Genomic DNA, 12230 nt, shown 5'->3' on the forward strand with positions numbered 1-12230 from the left:
TTGACCAAATAATTTATTTTTTTTATTTATCAGTTAAAATCGATTAATCGAATCGAAATCGAAACTGAACACTTCGGCAGAACCGTTTTGGATTGTTAAAATTAACACTTTAAAGAATAAAAAAAATATATATATATTTTAATTTATCAATAAAAATCGATGAATCGAATCGAAATCGAAACAGAACACTGCTGCATGAATCATTCAGGATTGATATGATGCATAACAATTACCAATCGGATTAAGAAAAAGTAACAAATATCAAGTCATAAAATCCAATACCAACACATATGTATTGTATCAGTGAGAATAAGCAAGAAATTGTTTGGTAAAATAAGCAACAAACTGTAAAAACAGTAGTGAAATGCCAGTGAGAATCCAATCAATTTGTATGGCATGCCAGCAGCATAACTAGTTACAACACCACATGTACTCACTCATCAATTCCTGATGTGCATCAATCCAACAATCATAAATATTAATTATCAAACAAGTTCATCACACTTGCAAGAATTCAGCAGAGAAAGAATAAGAAGGAAAAAAGTATACACCGAGCTATTCATAAGACAAGCAGATTAAAATTCTTGGAAAGCTAGTCACAAACAATCATTATAAGTAATTAAACCACACCTATTTGGAAATGCTAATGTCCATGACATCAAAGGCTTCCTTGGCACAATCAACAAACTCCCACAATTTTACAGCTGCAAGGCTATGCAGATAATTTGCCTCCTACCCACGGTAAAGGTAGAATTACATTCAGGTAATTAACATAGACTTTAGGGAAACAGGCAACTGATACAAGCTTCCAACATGAATTATATATTTCCAGCAAGCTCATTCTTCAATAGATATAGAAATATCCCATAAACGAGACTTCTGAAGAGCCGACATATCCCAAAGTAGTGAGACTTGGGAGCTCCTCCAAGTTGCAGGTTGTACCATGAGTGATCCCATATAAATTGTGCCTTGATGCTGAAATCTTGATTTTCCCTCAAGACTTCAATCTTCCTCCAAATGCACATTTGGATCTCAACTGCTTTTTTACAGACCTAACATACAAATGTGCTAAAACTGCAAAAGTAAGGCTTGCATGTGATGCTTGGATATCACATAATATCATAACATGAAAAGCAAGGACGAAATGAAAGAATAAGATGCAAGACATAGCAAAAATTTGAAATTCATAACCAAACATGTTCTGGTAGGATGCGTGGACACACCTAGGGCTATATTCTACAACTTCATGCACTTTCCATTAACCAGTTGCACCAGAAGTTTCTTTTGGTTCTTGAGTTGCTTGCAAAGACTTGTGGCCACGATACATCTTTCGTCTCTTTGGTGGGACAACTGTCGGAGCAGGCGAATCCTTTGGGTTCTGAGTAGCCTACATGTTCTCAGATTATCTCATTAGAAAGAAATACAGTAAGAAATATTCCATGCAAGCAACTAAATTAACCTGGAGCATTGGCTGATAGATCCATGGCATCATAGGCCCGTTTCCAAAAGTCTGAGGGTCAAACCCACCCTGTAATGCATATACCTCCCGAATTAGAGCTGGATAAGGCACTTCAAATAATCTTTCAATAAGAGAAACAAAGAAGCCATGCCTACATCCTCTTTCAGGGCACTTGTTAATGTATAGATGAACTTTACATAGCATTAAATTAACATTACAAGAAAGATAAAGCTCAGGGAGGCAAGAAGAAGGGGTGAAAGGAGAAACAAACCGGGAACATGTATACTATGCCTGGTCTCATTGTTGTTTGGTTCCCATTCAGTGGTATACCAAAATGACCACGAGGAGGCAAGACAGCTGTGTTTCCTCCTTCCTGCCATAAACATCATTGCCAATGAAAATGAACAATTCTATATAGTCTAAGAAAACAAAGATAAGATGCAAGACACTAAAATTATGAGAACCGTTGGTCTCGTGTTTGGTTGAAGCCTGATTTGGGTGGCAAGATACGGAGTCGGAAGACCTTGGAACTCATAGCTACCATCAGCAGCCTTTGTGATTCCATGAGGAGGCTGTTCATACAACAAGGTTAAAGAAAAAGTTAGCAATATAAATCAAGTAATGAAACTGATATAAATGCATCTAATTAATCAACCACTGCATTCATATAAACGTAACCTCTACATGGGCCTCATTCATTTGTGGCTGCCCACCAAGAAGTTGCACTGCATTTCCATTTTCAGAAGCCACACTCTTTCCAGCATTTTGATTGTGATTCCGGTTCAATCTGTTTGCTTTGGGAACACGAAGCTTAATCCTAGGTTGTGTATCATCATGTGTTTTGTCACTAAGAAGAAACTTCTCCACCTCTTTTATCAACTTTAGAGCAAGTTGGTATTTATCTGAAAGTACTCCAACTTCAACCAGCTGAAGGCATCGCATTGATAAATAATCATAACGGTCAACTCTATTATTAGCGATCACATCATCTGAAGATCGAGCCAGAACATGCAATCGCTTGAAGTCCTTTTTCCACCGATCCAGAACATATTGAGATGGAATTTCATGCACTTGTTGCCACTTTAATACAGACAAAGCGTGCCTGCATAGAATCCCTCTAAACTGAAAAGAACCACATATGCATTGAATCTCCTTCTCTTCTGTGTTGTATAAAACTCCGTGATTCTTATTCATTGTCCTCTTGCCATCATCAAGAAAGATACATTCCTTGACATCAAAAGTAGATACCGGCCCATCTACATTGACCAGTGATGCATGACAGTACATTATGGCCTCAATCTCATCCTGGAATTTTTTAAACATATTAAGTGTGTATACTCTGGACAGTTGCTCTTCCATGTGAAATTTTGAGACAGACGGTCGTCTCTTATGAAATGTCTCAAAATCTGCTTGAGCTTCCTTTTCGTATTTATCCAGCAATGCCATCTCATATTTACTAAGAAATTGCTTCAGGGAAGTCTTTGCTTCCACATGCCCATCAAAAAATGCAACCATAGTTTCGTTACGTTGGGTGGTCGACATACCTGCCCAAAATGTGTCTTTTAGATAAACAGGGACCCAAGAATGTCGGCATTCATATAATGACCTGAACCATTCATTACCATGAAGTCCATACATCTCAACCATCCTTCTCCAGTCGTCCTCAAACTCCTCAGCTGTTAAAGAATCATAAACAGCCTTTTGCATTGCCTTATTAATAGCTCTATACTCCGCTAATCCACCTAATTTCTCAGGAACTTTTTTCATTATCTGCGACAAGCATATGCGATGACGAACTTCAGGGAGCACTTGAGCAACTGCACTCTGAATGCTCTTAGATTGATCGGTGATCAGGGCCTTAGGAAACTCCCCATACATACATGCTATCCATGCCTTGAACAACCATACATAGGTCTCCATGGTCTCATCCGAGAGCAAACAGCAACCCAAGAGCACCAACTGACCATGATGGTTCACCCCAACAAAGGTGGCCAAAGGCAAATCATATTTATTTATCACATAGGTCGTATCAAGCACAACGACATCATTATAGTACTGATAAGCAGCTCTTGACCGTGCATCTGCCCAGAATACATTCCTAACACAGCCTTCCTCATCCAAATCAATGACATTGAAGAAATTTGTATTCTTCGCCTGCATTCTAGTAAAGAAGAGACGAAGTGCCTCGGCATCACCTTCTCCGAGCTTCAATCGACCCCTTTCCACAAAACTCCTATGTTCACTCTCACTAAAAAGTAGTTCTTCAAGCGCGCTTAATCGCTCAATGGGCATCCTTGGAGGCAATCTTGGCTGTACTGTCTCTCCATCCTTGTTACGCTCAGCGCGCTTCTTGGCAGCACCTGATAGCTGCCTATAACAGCTCAAGAACCGTGCCATCGAGGGGCTGACCGGATGGTTATGATCAATATTAGCCACGACCAAGTGCAGCATCCCATCTCCCCACAGCTTCACCTTGATTCTAGCTGGACAATTCGTCTTTGCTGAGTTCCTTTTCCGGTACTTGGCCTCAGGTCGATTCCGACCTCCCTTGCAGCACATCAGCTCTAGGTACAGGCAGTGGCCGTCTTCAGTGAAGGCAGATCTTCTTATCGCAATGCCAAACCCCACCCGGCGAGCATACCTCTTGTAGAATCTGGAAACCTCTTGATGATTCTTAAACACCATGCCCACCTCAGGCACTCTGTCATCGACTTCAGCCCCGGCATTACCATCATCCAACTCATCATCCTCCATTCCGTCCAGCCCTTCCAAACCCACGTCTCCCATCACATCCTAAATTGGCATCAAAAGAAAGCCAAGAAACACTATAAAAGAACGCTTTTTTCGGGGACAAAATTGCACCTTTCAAGCTATAGATTTATTCTGTATCTCAAGTTACAATAGCCACGCAAAACAAAAGGCAAAACCGGAAATCTGAAGCAAGTAACGGAGAAACTCTTGAAAGGTACAAAGGATCGAAGTAGAGGGCAAGAAACAGGAGCAGCCAGAGGAGATCAATTGTAGGGGAGAGAGATCCGACCTGGGAGTTGAGAGAGAAGGGCTGCCTTCTAGGTTTCTTCGACCGGGAGCCGTGTCCTTCCATCACCTCCTCCTTCGCTTGCTTGCGGATCGGAGACTGGCCCTGCCGCGGATCTCCGGCGAGGCGGGGTCGATCCTTAGGGTTTCTTTTCGGGAGAGGGGGCAAATTAGGGGGCGATACAGGGCGGACGGTTTCCGGACCGCGCGTGGTTGTTTTCTGCTTTCATAGGTGAAGGGACCCACCCGAGATGTATGGAGGGTAAAGCTTTGGGTAGTCGAATTAAAAGAAATTGCATAAACATCCTTTTAAAGCTTTTAAATCACACAAATATTCCTCCAATGTTTAGAATTTAGACACCTAACTAAACACCAATGATTAATTTCATTGTATTAAAATTAAACAAAATTGTTTAGAGGGTTAAGTCCATTATATTAAAATTTAAAATTCTAATTAATATTTTATCAATTTATCTAACTTTGTTATAGGATAGAGAATATAAGAAGAAGATATTTTAGTAGGTCTCTTCTATTGGCAATGGATTTTGATCAAGCTATTTGATTGAATCCATTAAGATTATGAGGTGGCAATTTGGTTCACTTGTGAGTCAATTGGTGCATAATAACATCATGAACAAACATCTTAAATTGGAACTAATATTATAAATTTAACTTTAAAAGGTCAATGTTCTGTTCATCAATTGAATATGAAAAAAAGGGCAACACCTACACATGTTTAGTGCTTGTGATTGGAGTTCAAGGACCCACATATGGAACATTCATGTAAGTGGGTAAGATTTTTTTTTTAAAAAAACAAAGGTTGTGTACTTTTTCTTTTTTTTTTTAAGGTGTGTGTGTGAGTGGGTGAATGACATGGCATCATTCATGATTCTAAATCCATGATCATAACCTAGGTTTTTTATATGAGTTTAGGTTTAAGATACAGTAAATTCCAAGTTAAAAGATAATATTTCATTTTTGTTTTATTTTCAAAAGCAACCCATATTTTCTAATAGATAATAAGATTACCTTTATATTTACTCCATGATAGTTGTCTCTAACTTTCGTCATTGTTTACCGTTTTCACCCCGTTACAAGACCCTATCACTATTTGATGGTGTTGAGGTCGGGGATGAGATTGAGGGCAAGAAGGTAGCCATGGTGTTGCCTCATTGTTGGGCCCTTCTCATGTATCATGATGGTAAACTTCAATGAAAAGAAAAGAGATGATTACGATGAGACTTCATTTCTCTCCTCTCCCAAATGATCCATCGCACAAGGTGCCATTGGTGCTCCTTCTCAAGTTACTATGCTTTCTTGATCGAATAACAACGAAGAATGAAAATGAGTAAGAGTATACTCATTTAACATGATGGCTCAAAATTTAGGAGGTGAAGGAGATGGTTGAGAATGTCCTCCTTAAAAGATGGTATAATATGAGGCATTTGACATGGAAATGAGAGGAAAATGACTGCAATGACATGAACTATGATAAAAATAGGAGGATGAGGGCAAGAGCCTCGTGATAGGACTTTAGCAACACATCGATAATAACAGACAAAGGCACAAGGACAATGATAACAATAAGATATAAGCGTGAAGGTGAAGGTAGTAGACGAGACCGTGATAACAATGGTAGATGCGAGATAGAGACAATAACGATTGGACGGAGGCTAGGGGTAATACTATCTTTTAAATAATAAGGGATATTATATAAGAATAAAGAAAAAATAATACTTTACGGAAGAAAAAAATAAAAACATGAAATTTTTTAAAAAGTTTACTCATAATTTTTTATATTTTATTATTTTGACTCCATGAAAAATTAGATTTTTTCTAGTTATACATGTATAGAACAACAAAAATCTCATCATCTTCTATCTATAAAAGTCGAAGAGAAAAAAAATATCTTAATATATATCTATGTGAGGGATTATGAGTACTTTCTTGAATTTTATTATTCTCACAAAGGATGATGAATCACCTAAATCTTGTAATTACTATTTTTCGTTTTATTTTATTTTTACATTTTCTTGATTGTCTATTTGGTATCACAGCATTCTTCCCGGACACCAAACATTCTTCCTGACTCATGAATTTTCTCAAGTTGACTTAATGTCAACTATCATGTCTCTTTTTATTGCAAAGGCAAGAGAACAAATAAACTCGAGTAGATGTGATGGTTAATTGGCACACTAACCCATAGTTCCTCCCCACTCATTTTGTCAAACATATATTAATCATTCATATAGAAAAGATCATAACATTATATCTGATTTAGAAGAGTAAACTGAGATCATATATATATATATATATATATATATATATATATATATATATATATATATATATCGAAGAAAGAGTATAAAGTGACCAACGGTCGAATTCTCGAATCCCGCCTTTTGAGTATAACAGCCGTTGTGCTACTTCACCAGGTGTCATCCTCTTCCAACGGTCGAATTCCCAGCGCTCCTCCGCCCACCCGCCCCCCCCACCCCCCTTCTCTCTCTCTGGCTTACAATATAAACCCATTTGCTCTGCTTCTCTCGCAGTCATCTCTCTCTCTCTCTCTCTCTCTCTCTCTCTCTCTCTCTCTCTCTCGCTCGCTCGCTCACTACAGAAGCCATGGGGATGATGTCCATCGCCTCGTCGCCACCGGAGGCGGCCTCGCCGGCGCATTGCCGCGCTCACAAGGCCTTCCTGCTCTGCAACTACGTCCTCCTAGGGGCCGCCTCCAGCTGCATCTTCCTCACCCTTTCCCTCCGCCTCATCCCCTCGGCCTGCGGCCTCCTCCTCATCCTCCTCCACGCCCTCACCATCGCCTCTGCTATCGCCGGGTGCGCCGCCGCCTCCGGCTCCTCCAGCCGCTGGTACGGCGCCCACATGGTCGCCACCGTCCTGACCGCCATCCTCCAGGGCTCCGTCGCCGTGCTTGTCTTCACCAGGACGTCGGACTTCCTGGCGGATGGCCTCCGGTCCTACGTCCGGGAGGAGGACGGGGCGGTGATACTGAAGATGGTGGGGGCGCTCTGCCTGGTCATCTTCTGCATGGAGTGGGTGGTGATGGCTTTGGCCTTCGTGTTGAGGTACCACACCTATGTGGATGGGAGCGGCGTGAGGAGGAGCGCCAAGGTGCAGCAGGAGGGGGATGTGAGCAATTGGCCATGGCCTTTACAGGTCTAAGCAATGCTCGCTTTGGCTATTGATTGGGTCCTCAGCTAGTTTATTTGCAGATTGCTTTATGTCACTGTGATTCTTATTTATTGTTTGTTTAAGCTCATGATTTGTTGATTTATATGTATGTATACACAAGTTTGAGTCCTATTATTCTTTCAGAAAATTTATGGAGCTTGATACAGCCAACCAGCTCAGAGTTGGTGGAAGATGATGTTTTAGCCCATATCAGTATCTCTTTCCCAAGTGCTGAAACAAATTACCAGAAAAATGAAACAAATCTAAGCACATTCAGTAAAAAAAGGAATGCAGCAGTCATGTAGTTGGCAATCATAATTGACACAGCAGATCAAATAAATATGGATGGTTCACCAGCAGGGGGGGTTACTTCAAGGAAACATGAAGATGACAGCACCACCATGTTCATCTTGCAACATAAGTCAACAGCTTACAGTAGTATCGCAAGCACAAGGATGAAATATGGGAATATCATTTCAAGAAATGCTGAATGATTTCTCAGTGTTACTTGATCTAAACCGAAACTGGAAAACTTGTGTACAAGAGTTTTATGCCCTGAATACATGAAGACACCAAACTAGGATCCATACTTCTGTCATCAGCAGCATTTTGAAAAGTATCAATGACATGGCAACTTTCTTGAACCTTTGAAAATAGCATCATCCTTTGCAGATATTGGTTCAAAATCGTGGTGTTGAAGATCAAATTGGATGGTTCCATCTTTCTCGGTGTGAAACAGCACCAGGCACAGCAGCCAATCATGTTTTAGGTATGATCATGGATGAACTGATGTACCCAGAATCTATCAGGCGTTGTAGCATAACTTGGCTTCTGGTTCATCCTAGTAGATCTTGATTTCCAGAACAACTGATGAGTTTAAAGCCATCATGGTACAATTGATAGAAACTTGACGGACAGTCTATCAACAAGCAGAGCATTCATATTCAAGTCATGCAGCATATGGTCATAAAGACCCTTGAATTTTAGCTGAAGTGAACCATCAAACCGTCTTGAACATCTAAGATAATATAACCTGGAATTTTAGATTTGTTCAGAATGATGTCTGCTAACGTGCAGCTCTAGATGAAGAGTCCAACACCTGCTTGGTCCAAAAACAGTTTCGCCAACTGCAAATAGGTGCATACAAGTTGATCAGAGCCAATAACTTCACATTATAATGTAACAGTAGTAAATAATCTAAATTAATTGATAGCTACCTGATTAATAAGAGGTATAAACTTATCATCCCCCAGTATGAACACAAGATTAAGCAGAAATAAGAGATCATAGGAATTCTGAAATTACAGTTTGGAAAAACAAATGACATATAGTACCTTCTTTCACAGGGAAAAGACCGTAAATGAGCATGCAGAACATGAATATAGATATTGTGTTCTAAATTTGCAGAAGTACACAACACCATGAAACTCAGACTCAACCAAAAACCAGGAGAAAAGTGTGTTTGTAGGTAAATGAATGTAGGGAGAAGACTGACAAAACAGTTCCCTCTGTAAACACATGCAAGGTACTTACATAGAGGTGACAATATTTGAAAATGGAGGTCACAGGAAGTTTGTTAACAGGAGTTCCAATCAACATAAAATTGATATCTATATCTGCTGAATGTAAGGATGACAACATTGGCCTCTAACTTCAAGAAATAATGCTTCGATTGCCATCACAACAATTCTTTAATAACTCAAAGATTAGCAGGTGAGGTTTCAACATTATGTCTCTCTGCTTTTCATGGATTTAGGCAATTACTACTTGCTGAGCTGCCGACATGATATGACATAGCGTATGCTTGAAGCTTCACTCTGTTTGATCTGGTATAATCCAATACCTTCATGCGCTCCTGCAGATCCGCATCGGTCACTAACATCACCTGCTCTTCCTTGTCATCCCTATACTTTAGCTATAATTTCCCAATTGGCAATTGGCATCCCTTTCCTATTTGCTCAAACAAGTCGTTGAAGCCTGTCATCTTTGTAACTAGCCTTTACTATTAGTGCAGTAACAAAAATGTGTTCTTTTGATATTTTGACAATATGCCAACCTGAGATGCTGGCACTAGAAGAATCTGTAATGCTGGAATAAGGGTGACTGTATTCTATAATTCCATCATCAGCCTCTACTTCTAGATTCATTTTGACTTGTCGTCATGGCTGCATTCTGTGACATGAGCATTTTTTCATCTCTTTCATGTTTAAGCAAGACGGGGGATTAACTGACTTGTTGCCACCATCTGGTGCCTGCCAAGGGAAGAAAAATGTGGTTCCACAGTTCCACTTTCCATGCAGATTGTCAAGGTTCAATGTCAGTGGAAGAAGACAATGGCACAAGATTCTTGTGTATTGGCTCTGAGGTCATAAATGCCTGCTTCCTGGGTGAGGATACTGCCACAATAAGACAATAGCAGGATCTTACTTCACTCCTTCCTAACCTTGCATATCTTCTGTAATGAATGATTGACCTTAAATATCTTGCGAGAAAGCCATCTTGAAATCCCATGCTGTCTGGATCTCCTTTTCAGTGTTGTGGGACAAACTGGTGCAATTATAATAAGAGAAGAAAACAATCTTTTACTTGAGCATCAAAACTAAAATTTTCTAGTTGTGCCTGGAAGAAAACCAACTCTGCGTATAGACCCTCTTAATATGAGATTAGCATATATAACCAACCAAAACTTGAAACCTGGCATACATGTCATTGTAGTTAGTCTCTATTGGTTATTGTAATTTATATAAACACCTTTTAAAAACTTTCATACATGTCAGTGTTGATGCACAAAACTAGTTTGAAAAGAACATCTGATTTGGGTAGGTGTGACCTGCATGGAGGAAGAAACACTCAAGACAGTCACAAAACCAGGGTCTCAGAAGCGTCATCCACATTGTTGCTGGAAGGGGCAAATCTCTACCAAAGCTGTGGCATAGGGTGATATCAAAACTGCTGTTTCCTGAAGATCTAAAACATTGTCTTCTTTTGTGGCCATTGATTAAACATAAACCAATCATAAATGGATATCTTTAACCTTCTTCATTGTGCCCTCATTTTCTTCAAAAAAATTGTACATCAGAGACTGTAAAGCTTCATGTATCTAGGTGCAAGCTCTGAAGCCCACAACCGACAGATGCAGCCATGGTAATGACTCAGCAGCACACTCAACCTCATTTCCATAAGCCAGCAACACAGTGCAAGCAACCATGCCGCAAGACAATGGTGAAAACTTTGTTGATTGGACACTCTTCTTTCTCATAATATCAACAAATGATGCCCTCATGGCCAACAAGCTTGATCTCTCAGTTAATGCTGTCAGAGGGTGGGTAATGGCGAAAGTTTTCTTAGCTGATGCTGTGAACTTTGAGGTGGACGCCTTGGCTCCAGTGTCTGCGAGCCCATGTGTGAGTAAATTTGTTGAGCCAAGGAGCTTACCAAGTCCGATAGTAGCTGCCTTTTGCAGCTGAGCTAAGCCAAACTTTAAAGTAGCAGGAATCTTATATGTTGCAAGCTTGATAAATGTAGATGCACAAACAACATTTGATGATGATGATGCACCAAGAACTGCTGTGACTCCTGGACCAACAGCTATGGTAGACATATCTGCTAAAAGACTTTCTTTCATGTTCACCAACACCTCTTCATCATTTGCATCATCATCATAATATAACTCTACGAAACATGGATTGATTGACTCTGCAATCTCGAGAGGCCCAGATGCGTTCCAATGCCTCCCGAGACCAGCCAAAATTTGCTTCAACTACAGCCACCACAGATCCGAACTTTTTAGTTCGGCTCCTTAGAGCTTGCACAAAAGCTCCGAATTTGTCGAGTTCCTTTTCTCGGTTCTTTCCATAGGACAGCATGCAGCATTGTTTACACTGGCTCTCCGTCATTGATATCAGCAAGCACTTCCTGTACAGAAACCATAGTTTCTCTAAAAGACGGAAGGCCAATGAATAGGTCATGGAGATCTGCCAATAAAGAGTAGAAAAGATTTTGCAAAATGGGGCACTTTGTAATTAAAATCTGTGATCTTTTCCAGATTCCCGTCAAATCACAGTCAGATTGACCTTCTTATAAGACCATTAGCTCAAGAAGTGGAATCACTGACTCAGTCTCAATCATCTATGACTGAAGTGCATCATCAAGGCAGTAATTTAGAACTTGAGTAGATGGCTGAAGTAACTCAATCATCTATGACTAGATCACTGCCTCACAACAAGAAATTACGCCACGAAACAGGAAATCGAAAGAAGATAAGGGCATCACCAAGAATAAAAAAGAATTGATCCGACTCCAAACAACAGAAATCATACCGATTAAGCATCAGAAATCGATCGCTGGTCGGGGAACTCCGCTTGAGAGGTCGAATCGATCGGCAAAGAGGATCTTGATCGCACGCAATCGACGCCGTAGGAGCTACAGCGAAGGCTTTTCGATGCTTCGCGATGGCACCTTTCGACGAGTAAGACCAGATATGAATGGGTCGGGTCGGCAACCCATCATGCCCGATCCGGGAAATGTAGCATCGGAGCCAACC

General features: G+C 40.4%; 2 protein-coding genes across 4 annotated transcripts; one reads left to right on the forward strand and one right to left on the reverse strand.

The window, feature by feature from the left end:
* Positions 1–556: 556 nt before the first annotated feature.
* LOC135631763 (protein FAR1-RELATED SEQUENCE 6-like) lies at positions 557–4712 on the reverse strand. Of its 3 annotated transcripts, none has more exons than XM_065139636.1 (7): positions 4500–4712; positions 2138–4252; positions 1924–2031; positions 1731–1832; positions 1460–1528; positions 1224–1387; positions 557–1052 (listed from the first exon to the last, which is right to left on the reverse strand). In XM_065139636.1, exons 1-6 carry the CDS (start codon positions 4560–4562, stop codon positions 1259–1261), a joined length of 2586 nt encoding a protein of 861 aa, XP_064995708.1. In that variant the 5' UTR covers positions 4563–4712; the 3' UTR covers positions 557–1052; positions 1224–1258. The 3 variants fall into 3 exon arrangements, with proteins under 3 accessions (XP_064995708.1, XP_064995707.1, XP_064995706.1); XM_065139635.1 differs by having other exon boundaries at positions 557–1068; XM_065139634.1 differs by having other exon boundaries at positions 557–1074.
* A 2357-nt stretch (positions 4713–7069) lies between these two features.
* On the forward strand, positions 7070–8490 carry LOC135630680 (uncharacterized). The gene is made up of 2 exons (XM_065137808.1): positions 7070–7672; positions 7832–8490. Exons 1-2 carry the CDS (start codon positions 7121–7123, stop codon positions 7847–7849), a joined length of 570 nt encoding a protein of 189 aa, XP_064993880.1. The 5' UTR covers positions 7070–7120; the 3' UTR covers positions 7850–8490.
* The last annotated feature ends 3740 nt before the right edge of the window (positions 8491–12230 follow it).

Source organism: Musa acuminata, chromosome BXJ3-2, assembly GCF_036884655.1.
Source record: "Musa acuminata AAA Group cultivar baxijiao chromosome BXJ3-2, Cavendish_Baxijiao_AAA, whole genome shotgun sequence".
Taxonomy (NCBI): Eukaryota; Viridiplantae; Streptophyta; class Magnoliopsida; order Zingiberales; family Musaceae; genus Musa; species Musa acuminata.